At 42.5% G+C, this 21,818-nt stretch overlaps 1 protein-coding gene across 1 annotated transcript; it reads right to left on the bottom strand.

The window, feature by feature from the left end:
- Nucleotides 1-14,572: 14,572 nt before the first annotated feature.
- Nucleotides 14,573-15,692, bottom strand: OXGR1 (oxoglutarate receptor 1). Its single transcript, XM_027116099.1, has one exon. It carries the CDS (start codon nucleotides 15,680-15,682, stop codon nucleotides 14,669-14,671), a length of 1,014 nt encoding a protein of 337 aa, XP_026971900.1. The 5' UTR covers nucleotides 15,683-15,692; the 3' UTR covers nucleotides 14,573-14,668.
- Nucleotides 15,693-21,818: the final 6,126 nt, after the last annotated feature.

The raw sequence follows: 21,818 nt of genomic DNA, 5'->3' as shown, positions 1-21,818 counted from the left end.
ACCCTCACACCCCTTTACCTACCAATCCTCAAAAGATTAAAATAATGAGGTGGATTTGTTCAGATTGGCATTTCACGTTAATCTAAGAAGTAATGCTATCCACTGCTTGTACAGTGACGAAACAGAAGACCATTTCTAAATATGTGGGCAGGAGGAAGAAGCAAGATAATATGTTACAGAATGTGTCCAATGCGATTAAGGTGGGACCACCAAGACCATCTTTTCCGTAATTCTTACAGTGTAATTTCAAAAGATTATTGTTTAAAATGTTTAATTGTGAAATAGATCTCTCTCTCTCTCTCTCTCTCTCTCACACACACACACACACACACACACACACAGAGTTTACTATTGAATAATGAAAAAGCAAACACCCTTGTACGCACTACCCTTAAGATGTAATGCCAAACTCTTTTACAAATTAGTGTGTAAATGTCCTTTCCTAACAGTACTGTCAGAGAATTCACTTCACTGCATCTCCTTACTGATACTTCTTATTATCCAACTTTTAAACACTTACCCATCTGATAGAAGTAAGATGGCAACTCACTGCAGTTCAATTTTGCATTCCTCTGAGTTCTAGCGAGTTAAAGAGCTTTCCATATATCTGTTGGCCGTTCATGCTATGTCTTCTGGAAATAGCTATCTATGCATTTTTACTTATTGTTTCTACTGAATTATCTTTTATTCACTTGTAAGAGTTTTTAATATATTTTGGATATGTAGGGTCAGCTGTTAATATAGCCAAAGTCTTTGGCAGACAGCCTTCAAAGACAGTTTGAGACTTGTCTTTTTGCTCTCTTTACGGTGTATTTTGATGAACAGAAGTTCTTAATTTTGTATGTAGTTGAGTTTATCATTTTATTTATGGTTTGTATTTTTTGTGGCTTATTTAAAAATCCTGCTCTTCCTCAAATTTTAAAGATAGGCTCCTAAATCTGCTAAGGTGTTTCTGTATTGTCTTTCATATTTGTGGCAAAGAAAGTTAACTGCCGGCCAAGATTCCATGCCCCTGCCCCTCTGCAGAGGATAGAATTGTTGTTGGGAAACAGCTGCTCAGTCAGCAATTGGTTAATCCATTTCTGTATCTAGATGGAGCCATATGGGACTTCTCTGACAGTCCAGTGGTTAAGACTCCACGTTTCCACTGCAGAGGGTCTGTGTTCGATCCCTGGCTGGGGAACTAAGATCCCATGAGCTGAGCAGTATGGCCAAAGGAAAAAAAAAAAAAGAACCAGTGATAGAAGGATCCACATGACTAGTTCTTGCCAATGGACTGTGTGTAGAAGTGGTGTGGTACTTACATAAGAAGTGTGTGCCGGGCTTCCCTGGTGGCGCAGTGGTTGAGAGTCCGCCTGCCGATGCAGGGGACGCGGGTTTGTGCCCCGGTCCGGGAAGATCCCACGTGCCGCGGAGCGGCTGGGCCCGTGAGCCATGGCCGCTGAGCCTGCGCGTCCGGAGCCTGTGCTCCGCAACGGGAGAGGCCACAGCAGTGAGAGGTCCGCGTATCGCAAAAAAAAACAGTGTGTGCCTTCTCTCTTTCCTCATCCACAGAGATGCAAGGACTCTGGATTTGGTGAAGCCACAGGTGGAAAGAACATAGATGTTTGAATCACTGCACGTAGGTAAATAGCCTGCCAACCAGGAACCCCTATGTTGGGCAGTCGCTTGAGCAAGAAAAGAATTCTATTCCGTGAGCCGCTACGCTGAGGGGCCATTTTGTTTCATCGGCTACTATTACCCTAACTGATACGGAAATTAGTATCTTGAAGTGGGAAGCTGCCTTAACAAATTCTAAAATGTGCAGCATTGGCACTGTGGATGGGTGGCAGGCAGCAAGGAAAAATAAAGCAAGACAGAAGTACAGAGCTTTTTTTTATGGCAGCATAAAAATTTGCCTGCTGTAATTTTTAAAGCAGATTAAGTGCCTAGCGGATGTATAGCTCTGCAAGAACTATCTGGAAAGAGCTAGAAATGTTAGTGCATGTGTTGGTTTCTACTCACTGCTTATAGCAAGGTGTAAAAAGGAAAAGATGAGTCCCAGCAAGAAGTGGTTGGCTTGGGAGCAGAGATGGAAAGGAATGGAAAGAGTCCAGAACTATAGAGTTACAAGAATTGGCAAAGCTGACTGTTTCTGCACTTTAAACCAGGATTTAAAAATTAGAATGAAAAGAACTTTGAGCAACAAAAGTCCACTAGGAATTCTCAGTTACATGAAGGGATTTGATCTCGTGCCACAGAACTGATTAAGGTTATTTTTTTCCGACTCAAGGTTGGTTCTTTTATGAGATGGCCCCAAGGTACCTCCCACTGCAGTGAAAGACACAATCATGGGAGGTGGGGAGCAGAAAGCAAACATACGAATCAGGGTGAGAATTGTGTCTGGGAAAGCACTAACGTGGTTATCCACACATGGGATTTACTGGAAGCCTGCTAAGCATCTGTGAGAACTGTCTTGCTAAATAAAATGCAGTCTGGCTTTAAAAAGCCTGTGACTATAAAATAGCCCTCATGTGTCCAAACTTGTCCCAGTGGGAAGCTGGTAGTGAAGATGGTGTGCCCTCAAAGAGGACATATTCCTCAGCCCGTTTCAGATGGAGACTTAGGGCACTGGTTTCTCCCAAAGTGTGGTCCCCAAACAAGCAGCCTCGCCATCACCCAGGAACTTGTTAGAAATACAAATTATCCGGAAATTCTAGGGATTGTGCCCACCAATCTGTGTTGTAACAAGCCCTCCAGGGGACTCTGATGCTTGCTAAACCTGGAAACCACTGCCTTAGAGGAGAATCAAATAGAATTTCCAGGACAGTGGGGAACAGTGGAAAGGAAGTTGCTTCTAAAGAGAAGAATTGAGTTTTCATCAAGCAGTGTCCACCGCAGTAAGGCACAGGGCCTTTACGACGCATCCACGGCAGGATTTCAGAATTCTTATGACTATTGTCTCTATCCTTTCCTTTTTCTGAAGGAGCTTTTATGTTGAAGTTATCTTTCATTTGCTCTGTCTTTATGTATTAAGGTTGGGACAGTTGCCAGATAACTAGCCTTTTAATTCCTAAATAGATAATGAGGATCTACCACCAGACCTTTTGGAAAAGAGCTGTGATCAGTTACTGCCAATGGAATGTGAGAAAGGTGGTTAGAAAAGGGGAGTTAAGAAGAAGACCCCAAAGCCCTAGGCAGTGCAGAAGTAATGAGTTGAAAGGCATTTGGGTCCCTGAATCACTGTGTGGACGTTAGCTGACCAGGAACACCTATAATGATTTTTTACATGAGTAATGAACTTCTATCGTATTGGGACAATTTCTATTGCTTTCATTGTCACAAGTATGTTTCATTTTTTTATTCCTTTGTAAGTTAGTAAGTTGTTTTATATTGTAGATGTGTCTCTTTAAAAGAGCAGAGAGGGACATCCCTGGCAGTCCAGTGGTTAAGACTCTGTGATTCCAATGCAGGGGGCATGGGTTTGATCCTTGGTCAGGGAACTAAGATCCCACATGCTGCCCGGCATGGCCAAATAAATTAACTTATTAATTAAAATAAAATAAATAAATAAAAGAGAATAGATTATACTAAAGTGTGGTCTGAAAATCTACACATTAGATTGGAATATGTCGTTTTTTCACATTTATTGTGATTATTGACATATTTGTTTTTCCATTGTATTTTATGGCCTTATTTGTCCCCCTTTTCTGTTTCTTCTTCCTTCCTCTTTCTTGATTTCATTTGGATTAATTGATATCTATCTATCATCTTTTATAACTCCCAGGTGAACAGAATTGAATTAATCATATCCTTGCTTTAGAAGGATATGATTTAGGTTGTCATCGCTGTTCTATACAAAGCCTTCCTTTCTGTAATCTATTGGTTTGCTTGTCAATTAATACAATAAACATGTGACCTCATTACCCAACTGCTTTTGTTATTTTCCCCAGCCTCTTTGGCATCACCTTCTGAAAATCTGCTCAGATACGTATTGGGCCTTCTCACCTTCTCCTCGAGGCCAAACTCTTTCAAATTTTTCATTTCCTTGCTGCTTTGGGTTGCATTCCAGATAGTTTTTTTCTTATTTCATGTCCAATTTATTAATTTTCTTTTTCTGTGTCAGGTCTCCTGTTTTACCTATCCATCAAAATTTTTATTTTTATTTATTTATTTTTTGCGGTACGCGGGCCTCTCACTGCTGTGGCCTCTCCCGTTGCGGAGCACAAGCTCCGGACGCGCAGGCTCAGCGGCCACGTCTCACGGGCCCAGCCGCTCCGTGGTATGTGGGATCTTCCCGGACTGGGGCATGAACCCGTATCCCCTGCATCGGCAGGCGGACTCTCAACCACTGCACCACCAGGGAAGCCCTAAAATTTTTATTTTAATTGATTATGTTTGTTAGTTCTAGAGGTCTGGGGGGTTTTTGCTTAATAATATTATAGTCTCACTTCCATCTCTCTTCTTCTCAAGACTCAATTTTTTACAGAAAATAAACATTCCATCTTGCAATTAATGTCTGATATTTCCCACATATGAAATCTTTGACAGTCTGCTTCTTCTGTCCTCTAATTCTGATGTATTTCGCCCATTGTGCCTTTTTGTTGACACTTCCTGTGATTTATTTTTACATGTGCTTCTCATTTTCCTTGGAAATTTTACCAATAGGAATTCTTGGAGACCTAGGTTAAAGTCGTGTTCCCTCAGAGAGTTGTTGCATATGCTTCTGCCAGTTGCCTGGTAGTCCTACCCATCTGGAAATTACTTTAAATTTAATTCTCCCCTTGAACTTCAGTTTTAACATGCAGGTAACAAATTTACATGAGCGCTTGATGCTGACGATGATTTCTCAGGGGCAAATTCATTTTCCTTCCATACAGTGTCAAAGTAAATGCAGACTATTTTACATGCTGTTCCTTTCTGCTTTGTAGTCTTATTTATTTATTTATTCATTTTATTTATTTATTTATTTTCGCGGTACGCGGGACTCTCACTGCTGTGGCCTCTCCCGTTGCGGAGCACAGGCGCCGAACGCGCATGCTCAGCGGCCATGGCCCACGGGCGCAGCCGCTCCGCGGCATGTGGGATCCCCCCAGACCGGGGCACGAACCCGCGTCCCCTGCATCGGCAGGCGGAGTCTCAACCACTGCGCCACCAGGGAAGCCCTGTAGTCTTATTTCATATTCCCCCTAACACTGATGTGCAGAATTTTGCAAAGCTCTCCTATTAGAACCCCTACCTTTTTGAGCTCCATACATTATGTCCTGTCTTTTATACTTAGGATGAGCATGTATCATTCCATACACTTTTAAGAATGAAAGTGGGTTCAGTGAATGATTACACCTGAGCAGCAGAAGTTAACTAGTACTGTCCCGGGTAAATCAGGAGGTCTGATCACCCTACTCTTCCCGACACGGATTTCTTAGGCTCAAAAACTTAGACTCAAAAGCAGATACTATTTTGCAGATACTATTTGGAAAATTGCTGCTTTTGCTGCCTGCCAACTTCTCGTTTTCCACTTTTATATTTAATTTTTCTTTAGTTTCGTACCAGCTCACTGAGCATTTTATAGGTGTTTATGAAAAATTTTATTTAGCCATTCTCACCAGTTCCAATTGGAAGGTTGTGCAGTAGATTTAATCTACTATGTTACCAGAAACAGAAGTCTTTTCCCTTCGCCTTCAAAGGCAACCCAAAGGCTCAATTTAAGCATGAATTTCCTATATCCAGAAATTGGTTGAGTAAGAATAGGGATTAAAAAGCAGGCATTTCACATTCTAAAAGAGGCTTGCACTTGTTGTTGTTCTATATTCATGCCTTCTAGCATATTGCTAAGAGCTGGAAACACGATGTGACCTTGCGCTGGAGGAGTTAATAATCTCACTGGGGAGAAAAAGAACACGTGGACACGGAAGAGTGATAATCCAAGTCCTATAAGACAAAGTGCCCAAAGGGCTTCATGAATAAGAAAAAGAATTTGCAGGACTGACTATCTTAGAATGAGTGGTTAGAGAAAAATTCACGAAAGCTGAACTTTAGCAGTCCTTTCATGAATGGTTAGAAGAAATATTTTTTAATTGGAGTATAGTTGCTTTACGATGCTGTGTCAGTTCCTGCTATACAACGAAGCAAATCAACTCTATGTATACAGATATCCCCTGCCTCTTGGACCTCCCTCCACCCCCCCATCCCACCCATCTAGGTCATCACAGAGCACCGAGCTGAGCTTCCTGTGCTATACAGCACGGTCCCACTAGCTATCTGTGTTACACCTGGTAGTGCATATATGTCAAACGTAATCTCCCAACTCGTCCCATCCCCCCTTCCCCTCCTGTGTCCGCACGTCCATTTTCTGTGCCTGCATCTCTATTCCTTCCCTGCAGATTGGTTCATCTGTACCATTTTTCTAGATTCCACAAATATTTAATATACAATATTTGTTTTTCTCTTTCTGACTTACTTCACTCTGTATGACAGACTCTAGGTCCATCCACATCTCTACAAATGACCCAATTTCATTCCTTTTTGTGGCTGAGTAATATTCTATTGTATATATATACCAATGTTCATTGCAGCAGTATTTACAATAGCTAAGACATGGAAGCAACCTAAATGTCCATTGACAGATGAACAGATAAAGAAGATGTGGTATATATATACAGTGAATGGTTAAAATTTGAATAGAAGCTTTAAGATTGGCCTTGTTTTAATTCTTTAATATGAATAATATTCAGATTTGCCCCAGAGTTTAGAGAAAAAACCAGCACTATTATTCAAACTGTTAGGTGGGTTATGTGAATCAGAAATGTTTTGCAAAGTGGAGGTAGCTTATTAGATACCAAGGGCAACATTTGTGGTGCATATGTAGATTTTTTCTTGGCTTTGTGATGTAAGATTAAGATATTCAAAATGTTGCCTTCCCCCCCCCAAAAAAAAATGTTGCCTCCGATAATGGGATAACATTAAGTATTTAATACCAAATACTGTGGTGTTGTTCATCTCCTAGGTGGATTTAAACAGATAAATGGGACATTTAACCATGTACAATTAGCACCCTAGGAAATTTCTGTGGATTTGCCACTTAGAACACACTTTAGGGTTATTGGTGAGAGGGATTTAGATAATTATGTATGTTCCTGAAATGCTCCCTTTGGGTTGAGCTCTTTAGATATAACTAGAATAATGATAAATTATAATGGTGAAAAGAACTTGATAAACTTTTCATTGAGGTTTGCTTGCAGCATGACAAATACTCAACCTAAAAGGCACATATGAATAACACAGTTAGTTTGCAAGATTGTAGTATCTTTGAAAGCAGAATTGTTTATTACTAAGGTTTATATATCCAGGGCATAGCACAGTACTTTGCACATAGTAGGGCTTTAGAAGATGCTGGTGTTAGTTAACCTGAATAGAAATTTAAAATAATCCTAAACAAGTAGGCTGTGCATTCCTCTGTTCTTTAAATCCCTGCATTCAACGAGCAAAGATATAAACTGAATAGAGAATATTTTATGCATCTATATTTACTTTTCAAATGTTTGTGGAAGGTACTGTGATTAATCCAAAAAGCCTCATTTAGGAGTATTAATGTAGTGTTAGCAAGCATTTCCAAAAAGAAAAACAATATGATCAGGCTATGGGCACATTCCCAAATCATGGAGAACAAATTATATGCTATTATGTTATCATATAACATATACTCCTATACGTGTCATATAATATGCAATCATAGAGACAAAATAAGAATAAGGAAACAGAGCAACTCCAAGAAACTCAGTGGTTTAAGTGCACCTTGAAAAATCCCACTTTCCTAAACTCAAATGCACACAAAATAATAAAAATCAGAGAATGCTTTACCTGCACTGAAATCAGGAAACAACTCTGGCATCATACTACCAGCCTCTAAGACTTTCTTCTAGATATCCAACAGTTAGGATAGATTGAAAGAAGATGCCAAGAATACCCCCAACTCCCCGGTGCAAAGGTGCAAAGGACGTATCAAGTTGGAGGCTGTTAGTGGAGGGCATGTGGAATAACCTCGCTAACCTCCTTCAGCTTAGTATACAAGAGCTCTTTTTTGTTCTTTGAATGATCATTCCTTTAGAACCTCCTGGCTTGTTTCAAGGATGTTTCTGAGAGTATTAATTATAGGTTTTTTGACATTGTCCTCGTGTCAAGAATCTTTCTGGTTCAACCTCAAATGCTTAGCATTCTCTTGGTGTGGAAAAGGCAGGAAGCGTTCCATGTGGGTCCTGCTCCCTCAGCTGCTGTAGACTATAGTAGGACATAAGGGAGAGGTTCTCTTGCTGTTGACAAAATACAACTGGGCAAAGTATATGCACTCAGCATTTTCAGGCGTGGGACAACAGACAAAGCAAGACTGTGAGCCCCACAATCACCCCAGCGTGCCGTTTAGGCTTAATTTCCTGACCATGGTGTAGAGATCTGGAGTCTAACCAGAGCACAGTGGTCCCACTGAGCCGAGGAGACAGAGGGCACAGTCTGACATTGCCAGCGTGTCTAAAATGTTTGAAGCAGAGCACCAGTGATAGAGAAGGGGCAGAGATATACGGAGATTCCCTGTGACTCCTGGACCAAGGGCCATGCTTGCATGGAGAACCTTCTTGAGATTAACCACAAAGAGGCTGTTATGGCATCAGAGATACTAGTGGTCAACATTGGTGTTCATGCCCAACTAGAGAGGAAAAACCTCCTAACGCCCTGTGAACTCATTTTGCAGAGACAACAGAAAACTGTACCTTAGGAATAAAGACCACACTCTAGAGTAAGGTCTACTCTAGACATGCTTTGAAAAAAACTCTAAAACCAGGTCTGGACAAAACCATAGGAAAAACAGAATTTGGCAATTGGGTCCTGCTTCTTAAAAGAGCTTGGAAGGGCTTCCCTGATGGCACAATGGTTGAGAGTCCGCCTGCCGATGCAGGGGACACGGGTTCGTGCCCCGGTCCGGGAAGATCCCACATGCCGCGGAGCGGCTGGGCCCGTGAGCCATGGCCGCTGAGCCTGCGCGTCCACAACGGGAGAGACCACAACCGTGAGCGGCCCGCGTACCGGAAAAAAAAAAAAAAAAGGGCTTGGAAAACATCTTGGGCTTTTCACAAATCTGTCCTTAAATTGTAAAAACAAGTCAACATAATTTCAAGGTGCTTAGCAAGTAACTGATGTGTCTGTTAGAGGAAAAGTCAACAGTCTTCAAAGGACAATAATAGAATATAGAGTCTCTACAATGATTTATTCACAATATCCAGTATTTGTGTGACAGACACACAAAACAAAATTGTGTCCCACAGCCAAAGAAAGAAAAAGCAATTAGAAACTGACCTTTATATTGTTTTATATTGTTATTTTTTTTATTGTTTATATTGTTTATATTGTTATTATTGTTGTTTTAACTTGTTGTCCTTTAAGAAACCACTGTGATAGGCTGCACGATAACCTTTCCAAAACGTCCTCATCTTAATCCCCAGAACCTGTGAACATGTTACATGCCATAGTAAAATGGACTTTGCAGACGTGATTCAATTACAGACTTTGAGATGAGGAGATTATTCTGAATTACCTCCATAACTGCAAAAGTTACAATGAAAAAGAAGGCAAGAGAATCAGAGTCAGAGAGAGGAGATATTCAGGTAAAAGCCCAGGTCAGAGAGATTTGAAGATGATACGCTGTTGGCTTTGAAGAGGAAAGAGGGGCCATGAACCAAGGAATGCGGGTAGCTTATAGAAGACGGAAAGCACAAGGAAATGGTTTCCCCTGTGGAGTTTCCAGAAGTAAGGCAGGACTGCCAGCTCCTAGACGTTAGCCCAGTGAAACTGGTTTCAGACTTCTGACCTCTGAAAGGGAGTAGGCTTGTGTGGCCTGAAGCCACTAAATTTGTGGTAACTGTTATAGCATCCAGAGGAAAGTAATACAAGCCAGATGCTGGACTTAATAGACAAAGATGTTAAAGCAGCTATTTAAATATGTTCAAAGAATTAAAGGAAAAAATGATTTATTTAGTGAATAAAAGAGTAGCCAAACTTCAGAGAGCAGTGGAGAGAAATAGAAATTTGACAATTGAAAAGTGAAACAACTGAAAGGAAAACCTCTCAGGGAAGCCTCTTTGATTCTTTCACATGCAATGTCTGTCATTTAGTCAAAATTAATAGATATGCCAGGAGACGGGATCATGTGACCAATAAATAAGAGGAAGATGGCAGTCAGTGGAAGCAGACCTGAAGGTTATCCAGATATGGAAAGATGAGGACATTAAAATAGCTATGATTATTCAGTTCTAGAAAATATTGGAATAGGTGGACAACATAGATTAAAAGACAAAGCAATTCACTGACATGGTAGAATTAATAAAGGGAACCTAATGTACATCCTATAAATGAAAACAATGCAATATCTGACACTAGGAATTCAATGGATAGGCTTAGTAGCAAACTGCGTACAGTACAAGGCAGGATCAATAGAAAATGTTCAGCTAGAAGCACAGAAAAGAAAATAGAATTGAAAAAAAATAAAAAGATCCGTGCGTATTATGATTTAATTTCTTCCTGGGAACTCAGTAACACAAGGGGCTCTCACCCTTCAGGCATTTTTATGTTGTTATTCTTCTATCACTTGATATCACTTGGGCTCATCTAATATATAATATCAGGTGGATTATATTGAGTGATGTTGCCGGGTAAAATTTAAGAATAAAATTAGAACAGGAGAGGAAGCTTGACCCCAAACGTTACATGGCCTTGCAGTTATTAATGTCTTGTTCTACTCCTTCTCAGAACCTCTGGGGGAAGACCAAAACGGCCTGCACTGGCCCAAGAGGACACACAAAGGCACTCAGGTGGTACGGAGGAGAAACTTGGCAGCAGCAAGAAAGCTCCCCTGATAACCTCCTTCCCCAAGGGGGCAGCTCCAGCCCTGTAGATCACAGGCATGGCTGTCAACCCCAAAGAGTTAAAGGACAAAACTTTGTCTCATATTAAAAGGAAATTCTGTCGAAATTTCTGTCAACACTTACACTCTCATGGAGGAAATAATGGAGAGGCAGCTTCCATATCTCTTTCTATCCCTTCCTTGTGTCTTCCCAAAGGTGGAGGAGTGGGAGCTATGTTCAGAGTGGAAGGGGTAAAGGTCGTTGACGAGTCAAAGATCTTTACAGAAAAGCCATGACTAACAAAAGCAGAAGAACGTTAGAATTTTCAAAGTCACCATTGTGAAAAGCCTAGTGGGTCATGACAACAAGAAGCAACGACTGGAAAACTATGAAAGAAAAATGGCTGGAGAATCTGATGATGGAGGGAGGGAGGGAGAGAGGGAGGGAGGGAGGAAATATCTAATCTGTATCTAATCTAACCTCTAGCTCTGCCTTCCAAGTTACAGCAAATGCAAGGTGTGGAGGATCATGATAAACAACAAAATGGAATGCAAACAGCCACACCTACAATGTGGGAAATCGCACAGGACAAACAGCTTGATTTCTTCAGTAAATAAACAGTGATACATAAAGGGAGGGGTAGTTCTAATAGATTAAAAGAAATTTAACCGACATATCAACCAAATGTAACACATAGACCTTGTTTGGATCTTGATTTCAGGAAAAAAAAAAAAAAAAGCAACTGTAGAAGGCACTTCTGAGGCAACCAGTGGAAAGAAAATATGGATTAGATATTAAAGAATGTGAGGGAACCATGTTTTATTTTGTTTTGGTTACGTATGTTTTGAAAGAGATCAATGTTGAAGCATTTATTGGTGCAACTACTATGTTTTCTAGGATTTGCTTTTGAATATTCTAGAAAAAACTGTGGGAAGGGATAGAGGAAACAAGAATGGTAAGATGTTGATTATAGATGAAATTAGGCCATGGGGATGTGAGGTCATTTGCTAATTTCTCTAATTTTGTGATTATTTGAAAACTTCCATGATATAAAGTTAAAAATGAAGTGGGGGGATTACTGTCTCCCAAGTTCAGAGCAGGTGTGTCTGGGTTCCCCGCCTGCAGGTTCAGGGAATCTGACTTGCTTCTCGTTCCTAGGCTGCGAGCAGAACAGGCAGGTCCCTCTCTGGCAGACAGTCAGAGCTCTGCTCTTTTGTTCTCGTACTTTCTCTGCCTACACCTGGGAGAACTGGGCAAAGGGCGTTCAGGTCCCACTCTATTCTCAGAAGTATCATCAATCTCTTTTTTGGCCTCAGTTCCAAACTGCATCCTCCAGCACAATTAGCCCAAAAGTCTTTACTTTGGAAAAGAAAACTGACCCTTGGAATCTAATTTAGCTTGGATCTTTGTTATTATATTCTATCAGCAGAACGCAGGAGGGCAGACAGTCATCTGCACCTGACCCATGAGTGCAGGGAACCAGTCAGATAAGAGAATGACAGAACTGCTGAGTCAAGGGAGGGTATTCTGAGGATAAAGGAAAATGATGCATGCTCCCAAACTAAGGTCAACTATCCAGGGTAAGAGAAACGTTAAAAATTTGAGAAAGTAGGATTGAGTGTTGAAGCAAGTCCCTAAGAGAGCAGAATAAGGACCTAAGACACGGTGGGAAGAATCACAACTCCTGAAGTCCGCGCGCCTAGAGCCCGCGCTCTGCAACAAGAGAAGCCACCGCAGTGAGAAGCCCGCACACCGCAATGAAGAGTAGCCCCCTCTCGCCGCAACTAGAGAAAGCCCGCGTGCAGCAACGAAGACCCAACGCAGACATAAATAAATAAATAAATTCTTAAAAAAAGAAAGAAAGAGATGATTTGTTGGTCTGTAAACTGGAGGGAAGAAGGAAAAGGATAAAAGAATCTATAGTGACAAGTTGAGATTGGGATGAAGGAGACTGAGGCAGCTTTTCTCTGGTGGGTGAAATCTTTGGAATAAGAAAGAGAGAGAGGGAGAGAGAGAAAGGAAAGGGCTAGAATAAAAACCGTGGTATTACTATAAAGGCTATTCTGGCCACGCTTTGGTGATGGCCCAAGAGCTGAGCTGCGCATCAGGGGTGTGGGTATGGGGAGGAGAGCTACCCAGCTTCTCGGTTCCAAGTGGAATTTTGAACGCAGTTCCACACTGTGCACCTGCACAGAGGGGCAAGTTGGGCCCTCTAGTGAAAGAGCTCATTCTACATGCTATAAAAAAGCCGGGATAGGACTCCACGCTTCTACTGTCCAGGGCCTGGGTTCAATCCCTGGTCAGGGAACTAAGATCCCACAGGCCTCGCATTGCGGCCAAAAATAAAAAAGAAGAGAAAGCCCAGGAAAAGACGGCTCAGAAGGTAGTGGGTAGAGAGAATGCCATCATCCAGAGAAGTTCATGCACAGAGCCGCTGGCTTTCCTCTTTCTCCTCCACACGCCTGGTGTCTCCTGACTCCAAGCATCCTCACTTAGGTCTAAGTCAGATGTTAAGTCCTAGAAAAGCCTGAAAATCATGAAGAGTTCCTATGATACCCTTTTCTTTGTTTAAATCATCTCTTCTGGCCTTATTCCATAACTGATTCTTAAAATTATTTTTATTCTGTAAACATGGAGAACATAAGCTTCCAGTAAGTATAATAGCGGTAAAGCTACATTTTCAGAGAAAACTATTACCAGCCTATTCAGTGATTTTAAATTAGTTTATTAATTGTATCAACATATTTACCAGGGTTTTGAATATCCACACTAGGCATTTTCTCAAATATTTACATTTAATGATAATTAAATACACACAGTTCAAAAATAGCTCTGGCTGTTATAATAGAGAACATATTTTCAAGAGAGGCACAAAAGAGAAGGTAGCGAAAGAGAATTAGTGTTTCCTGGAATATTTTCCCACAGAAATCAAAACAATGTTAGATTTTATTTAATACCCAATAAATACATGAAAAGTACTTCTGTTCCCCTAAAAGTGCTCCTTCCTTCCCCAGGACATGTTGATAATTACTAGTACAACTTGATCATTTTTATAAATTCAATAACAATTTTAAAAATGATCTACAACAATACAGACATAATTCCCCTATTTGGGAATTATGTATGGACATCGATTATGTCCATACATAATTATGTAGGGACAGCTATCTGTATGGACATCTTTGAATTGTCTCAAGGGTATTGTACCTGGGTTGCTTTCCTCTACACAACTGACTAAAGCCTAGTGAAAAACACAGTTTAATAATCTCAAAGCAAAGTTTGAAAAAAAATTAAAGATATGAAATTTTTTAAAAAACGAATATTGAAAAATATACAAATAATGCCTTGAGTAGTGTAGGGCTTCAATACAAATAGACCTGCGTATAAAGAAGCAGGAAACTGTGAATGAAAATATTGGCTTTCTCTTGTTGTGGCAAATACTGAGAGATTTAGGGCAAGGAGGTGAACATCAATTTTTATATATATATATATATATATATATATATATATATACACTATATATAATTTTATAAATTTATATATATAAAGTTGGTGAGACTAGATTTCCTCCCACAGTTCCAATTCTGCATCTGAATTCTTTACTGACACGCATGTACCAGTATTGAGGATCTCAGTAGACAGGTTGCAAAGAACTCGCAGCAGCCCTGCCCTGGCTCCAGCATGTCATTACCTGAGTGCACAGTATGTCCTAAGAGTTCCACCGAGGGAGATAGTCTGGACTTCGTAGAAGTTATAGGTGAAATACCAGCATTTCTTTTTGGCTGAGCATGTGAAACGTTTCAAGGGTTGTTTGAGTGACTGACTTTCTTCCCTTGCTCTAGGTCCCCACCTGCTTTGCATCTCACCATCGAGCAGACGGCCTGCTGGAAGTTGTTGCTGACCACCACATACAGTAACAGGTTGCCAAAGGTGTTCAGGGCAGCCAGCGGTCTAGAAACGATGTACGCCTCGTGGATCTGATTCTCAATGGAGCAGCTGATTGAAAGCAGGCGAGATTCAATCCGAATGACCCTCAAGATATGGAAAGGCAAGAAGCATATATAAAACACGAGGAGCAGCAGAATGGTTAGTCTTCGAGCTTTCTGCTTAAGGCAGCTGTGCGTCTGAGGTCCTTGTGTTAGGGTGTAGATAATCATCGTATAGCAAAGTGTCACGATTACCAAGGGGAGGCAGAAGGTGGTCGCCGTCAAAATTAGATTGTACCATTTGATGGTCGTGAGGTCATCTGAACTGGTGAGGTCGAGGCAGGCGGATCTGTTGGTCCTGGTGGTTGACGTGATCAGAAAGGTTATGGGCATGACGGCCACCAGTGAAATGGTCCACACCACCCCACAGGCCACCACAGCCCATCGAGTTTTATGGATGGAAAAGCAGCTCATCGGGTGAATAATGACAAAGTAGCGGAAGATGCTGAAACAGGTGAGAAAGAGGATGCTGCTATACAGGTTAAAATGGAAGCCGAAGCGGATGAACTTGCACATGAAATCCCCAAAGATCCAGTTTTCTCCGCTGGCGTAGTAGTGAATCAGGAAAGGCAGGCTGGTGAGGTACAGCAGGTCCGTGCAGGCCAGGTTCAGCATGATGATCGTACTGCTTCTCCAGGGCCGCATCTTGAAGATGTACGTGGAAATTGCTACTGCGTTCCCGGGAAAGCCCACCAGGAAGATGATGCTATAAATAACTGGGAGGTAGTGCGTCTTGAGCGGGATCTTTTCATCAGTGCAGTTTCCAAGAGCAGCTGCATAATTGGGGAAATCAGAAGCATTTGCAACATCATCTAGTGGCTCATTCATGGTTGTCTCCTTTCATTTTGCAAGAAAACAAGAGAGTGCAGTTTGGCGATACGAATCGAGAGAAGGTAACTCGCTGATAAAGGAAAATAGAAAACATTAACGGTAGGGGAATGAACACAATGATCCACTTTTCAAGGAAAATTGCTCTAACAGCCTAAATTTGCCACTCTTTCTCTTTAATCTCCAAAGAGACCCTGAGGAAGAAATTGAATTTCAAAGAAAATGACTGTAAGGCAAGTTACTAAAGACATCTAACAATAATATAAAAGTTAAATACTATGAGAAGTAAAATGAAGGACTGGGGTGGAAAACCCCACGTTGTAGCTGTAGAAGACGACTTGGCCAGGTTGCTGTTGAGGTATGCCCTAGAGTGTCACCATTAGAGACTTGACCACAGCAAGCTCCACCACTAATCACGTGTGAGGCACCTCACCAATGTGTTACCTCTAAACTTGACAAAACGCTGAGGACATTTCTTATTATCTCTATTTTACAGAAGAGACTAAAACCGCGACCTGTTCCTGGTAACACAACTAGTGGCACAGCTGGGATTTGAACCTATGTTTGTCTGACTTAGAACCCATTCTCTTTCCAAACTGCCTCACTGTGCTGCCTCTCAGTCTGGATGACCCTAAATGAGGGATGCAATGGGAAGTGCAAAGGCATGACGGGACTGAATACCAGACATTTCTAAAATGTAGATTTCGTGCATTCCAACATCATATGTCTGGTAGATTTCATTTTCAAATTTCAGCTCTTCCAACCCATTTTAACAGGCAACATAATTTGCTCATGTTGTGGGGGGGGGGGGGGTTTGCAGGGGGAAGAGGAACAATAGCTTCATGCAGTGTTAAGAGCTAGGGTGCTATTGCCAGAGGCCCTGACCTTGACTCTGTTTAGCCAGAGAGTAGTTGTGTGTCCCTAAGCAAGTTGCTAACTGCTCTCCAGGGCTAAGAGGAGTGGGATTTTAACCTTTCTTCTTCTTGCTTCTCAGTGTTTTCTAAAATTTTGACTGTGAATTTCTGCATGAAGATCATTTAAAAGAAGAATGACTTACAATTAGGTTATTATTCGGATGTAAACGCTGTTGGTAAAATGCATCCACTTACATATTTATGAAGCACCCACTGTGTATTAGTTAGGCACTCTGCCAGGTCCTACAGATACCAAATGAATAACACGCACAGATGTACAAGCCACTATCTCAGTCTACTCGGGGAGATGGACAGAGAAATTATTTTAACAAAATACAACGCTATCTCATGGAACTGTCAATATATCCCCCCCAAAAAAGACACGAAAAACACTTGGAACACTACTGGGCACATAATAAGTGCTCAATAAATGTTAGGTGTTAATCACTAAGTCCTTTGATAGATGAATAGTACAAGGCTACTGATATTACAAAGAAGGGAGGGAACAGCTACTTAGAGAATGGGAGAGGGCACTAAAGGAACATCATTTAGGAGGGAACATTTCATCTGAAACTAGCAAGAAGAGAGGAAAGGCCTTCCAGGCAAAGGGAATAGCGTGTGCAAAGGCACTGAGGTGTGACAGAGTTCAAGAGGTTTCAAGAGAAATCTCAGAATGCATTTAAACATTTATTACTTTTATTCTGAATGAATTGGGGAAAGAATAGTTCAGGGATAGGAAGCCTGCCAGGCACTGAGGTGTGACAGAGTCCGAGAGGGCAGCTGTCAGGACCCACACGTGAGAGGCCAGCGCTCCCTGGGACCATGTATTACCAATCAAAAGCGAATGTTTCTCTCCTGGTTCAGTTAATTTACTCTCACTGGTATCGCTATTTGTAGAACTACCACAGACACAGAACTAAGGGTGACAGGAGTTAGGCACTGTTGACCAGCAAGGGTGCTGTGAAGCCAGAAAACCACAGTGGAGAGCTTTTCCCTTGACCAAAAGCCATAATGGGCTTATGCATGGAGAGAAGGCAGTCATTTAAACCCAAAAGAAAATGGTCAGGGTTAGGGAGTCACTGAAGTAGCACTTTCTGAAGTCTGTTCTTAGCAAGTCAAGATTCAAGACTGCTTATCCGTCAGCTCCTTGAAAGCAGAAGCAGGAAGTCACCTCGTACCCCAGGGGCCGACACACATATTTATTGTGTGGGCCTCAATAAATATTGTTGAATACAAGAACCATGAGTAACACCAGCAAAATATATCTTGTGCCGCAAAACTAGTAAAGCAGCAATGGTTATTCAAAAAAAAAAAAGTTTGATTCTTTCATGGATTTTAAAATAAGGTGCAAAATTAATTTCTGTTATTGCAAATAAACCCCTGCCATGTTATGGGGCCATTTTAAACCGTAATCGTATCAGGAAAAGGCAGGCTGTAGGTAGAAACAACCACCTTATTGTTTTGAAAAACAACAGCGCAGCTTGGGATTTACTGAACAATGACTGACCACTTGTAAGGGAGCCGGGGTTGACCAAGAAGAGTCACCCCTCCCCCTAAACCTCACTGAAAGAATGGTTTGAGTTTACAAAATACGTGTGAAGTTAAGAACAGGAGACAAAAACTGGTCAGGGCTGTGAGCGAAGTAGAACGAGGCAGTTTCTTTCCTCGACAGTTCCAGAGTCCTGTGCAATTCACTGCTGCCACCAGAGCACCAGCTGACCACAAAGGCACCATTTCCATTCAGAGGACACTGTGGAATGATGTGCTGTATTCCCCACTGTGGATCTCAGTCATAGGGCTGTTACAGACCCCCGAGGACTACTGTATGAACTCGAAAGAATGATCTATGAAGCTTCAACATAGCCAGATGGATACATTTGCACTAAAGTAGATGCCACACAAATAAAAGCAAGGACCAAAGATTTGGGAATTTTTTATGATGGAAAAAAAACTCCATCATTTTAGCCTCTACTTTTTTCTCTGAAATTGGGAAGACATTGGGAGTGTTTGAGGCTAGCTGCAGGATGTCAGTGTTTTGGGGATGCACAGCTCAGGACCGTCATCCTAAGGCCAGCCCGCATATGAACCTCACAGACTGGGATTGCAAGCTTCTGAGGATAAAGATGGCAGGACGCGGGACGTGGTATCTATTCAGGTGCAGCAGATGCTACTTTGTGTCCATAGAGGATTCTTGCCCACTTGGTGGGAACAAGTCAGGTGGGATTAATGAAGCAATGTGATTTTTCTAGGGTATCTGATAATTTTGTAATAAACTCCTTATCCAACAGCCCCCAACTGCTCTGCAGCTCCTCCTGCCACACCCTGGGCTCTTCTGGTGCTGAAAACCCAAGGCTAAGTTAACACCCGTTCTCTCCTCCTTTTCCCAAATTTCCAGTGGACCAGGGAGGGATAAACTTGGAACACTGCTCCTCTCACCCTCCCTCAGAGGCCTTGGAAACCCCGCAGCTAGGGTTGCATGTGGTTACCAAGAAGAACCTTGGATAGACCTTTCATTCACAAAGATTCATCTTGGTTTCCTCATCTACCTATTTGTAAACTAATTTAATTTTGTACTTGTGGAAAGCGGACCAGTTCTCAGCCCAGACATACTTGTGAAGAGAGTGAACATTGTCCTCCCTGGACCCTGAAGGACCCCTCTCCCCAACTCTTCCCTCAGACCCAAATTTCAAATAAGAATCTTCAACTCAGGTACCCTGACGAGTCTTAGGACCTGCCACATTGATGGGGCCCAAAGGTATGATTTTAGCTATTTGATCTTTGACATTCTCCAATCAAATAAAATCTATGGAAATGCACACACAGACACACAAAAGTTTTACATCCAATTTGGAGGTTTAGAGACAATCCTAAACTTGTTCGCTTAATCTATAGCAAAGACACAAAACAAGATATAATAAAGGCATAATAAAGGGAAATGTTTTTTTGGTGTGCTTGCTGAGGGGTTTGTGGGGCAGCGTCTCTGGGCTTTGCTAACACCATGAAGCCCAGAAGCATACGGTGTGATCTAAGTACGCATCCGGAGGGCGGAAGCAATCGATGCCCCCAAAGTCCCCACGCTTGGTCGTGAAAAAGTAGGAGAAATCCATAGTCTGGAACTTCTCCAGGCCTCCCTGAGACAAATCTCTGGCCATTCTAGGCTTTTATTTTGCCCAGATGCGCCCCTACCCCCTGCCAGGATGCGGGGTTGCTACTGCTGCCCCGAGATAAGAAGCTGGGGACGGGAGGCTCTGTTCCCGCTGGCTCAGGGCGTCCCGCAACCTGGGTCCCCGCTCCCGGATCAGCGCAGGTCCCCCATACCCGGCTCCCTCCCGCCCGCGGGGCCCGCTCCCCCCAGATCGCGGCTCACCTGGCACCCCAGGCGCGGCCGCCGTGCGCCCCGAGTGGCCGTCGGAGCGCGGCTGCGCCCTGGCGGCCGGACAGTCAGGAGCAGAGGCCAGCGCGCCGCCCCTGCCCCTCCCACCGCTCGGAGCCCACGCAGCAGGTGCGCCCCGGTCCCGCCCAGCAGTCAGAGGACAGCATCCTCCCTCGCTCACTTTCATGGCCAACACAGGAATAGCAGCTTCCTCTCCCGGGGATCGCTGGACATCCTCCATGTCTGTTTTGCGCGAAACTGCCCAAAGGGAGTATTCCCTTTGGGCAGTATTCCCAGGAGCAAACACAGCCTGGCAGGAGGGCTCTTGCACCAGGACAGTTGCGGTCCTGGGTCCTGTCGTCTGGGTCCAGAACTATCACCTGCTTGTCCACAGTTCACGGCCTTTCATTTAGTATAGAGTGGAAGCAACTTAAATTCCGGCTCTCTAAATTGAAGACCTCCGCCAGAGGGTCTTTTCACTGTGTGCAATTACAGGCCTGCCCTCCACAGCTCAGCAAAGTGGTGTAAAAATAGTTTGTAACTGTGTGGGGAGAGCACCTGTCGGAATCTCCAGATCTAGGACGCAGCCCTGTTGCCATAACCTGAGAACAGCATTCTCCCTTCTCTGAAACCCGGCTACGCCATCCAAGAGAACCGGGCTCTGAATCATTGGATCCCGGGGTCCCTGACAGCATCAGAGACAAGTTTTCTGTGTTGCCTGATGGGGACGCGTGGAGAAAGCCCCCTCTCCGCTCCACCGTGAATGGGCACTGAATGCCCCTTTTGCACTATCATGTTGATGGGCATTAAAGCAACCAGTCCATCCTCTGGGCGGGCCAGCCTGCAGGAGCAAAAATGTTAAACTAGGCATCCCAGAGCCCAAGTGAGAAGATCCTCCCTTGCTGATGGTTGGGACAGTACTATATTAGGTATTTTTATGAGTATGCTTATCATTATTTGAGTCCCAGACTCTCCCAGGAAATATTTTGCATCAGAGAAAAATTATTCTCCAATTTTACTATCTTTAATCACTTCCTCAATTCCTCATTTGGAATTATTTGATCCTATTTATTTCCAATCCATCCACACATTCATTCAACAGACATTTGCTGCTCGATTATTCTGTATCAGGCACTGGGGAGCTGAAGAAGAATAAAACTTGATCTCTGCCTTCCAGGAGCTCGTATTCCTGAAAAAAATAAACAGTTAATTTAAAAAGTGATTAGGGTTTGACCCTGGAACATAAGGGTGCTATGAGGGAATATAAGTCAGTTGTAAGAGAGAGAGAGAGAGAGAGATCACAAGAAGCTTTCAGAGTAAAAGATGTTTGAGCATTTTCCCTTGGTGATCAAGATGTCCATATAAAGAGGAAATGGCTTAGAGGGATTATTTAAAAACAGGTATTGGGTCCTAGCATTTTAGATGTGGAAAGGACGTTTAAAAATATCCAGTCCTGGGAATGTAAAATGGTGCAGCTACTATGGAAAACAGTACGATTGCTCCTCAAAAAATTAAAAATAAAATTACCGTATGATCCAGCAATTCCACTCTGGGTATGTTCCCCAATGAATCAAGGTCAGAGATTCAAAGAGATATTTGTACACTCATGTTCATAGCAGCCTCATTCACAAGAGCCAAAATGGGGAAGCAACTCAAATGTCCACAGGTGGATGAATGGATAAATAAGGTGTAGTATGTACCTACAAGGGACCCTTATTCAGGCTTTAGAGAAGAAGGAGATTCTGACACATGCTACAAAATGGATGAATCTTGAGGACATTACATTCAGTAAAATAGGCCAGTCTTAAAAGGACAAATACTGTATGATTCTGTTTACATGGGGTGTTGA

Source organism: Aethalodelphis obliquidens, unplaced genomic scaffold (assembly GCF_003676395.1).
Source record: "Aethalodelphis obliquidens isolate GAN/ISIS:26980383/991018 unplaced genomic scaffold, ASM367639v1 scaffold15, whole genome shotgun sequence".
Classification (NCBI taxonomy): Eukaryota; Metazoa; Chordata; class Mammalia; order Artiodactyla; family Delphinidae; genus Aethalodelphis; species Aethalodelphis obliquidens.
This window is presented reverse-complemented; position numbering and strand designations above follow the sequence as displayed.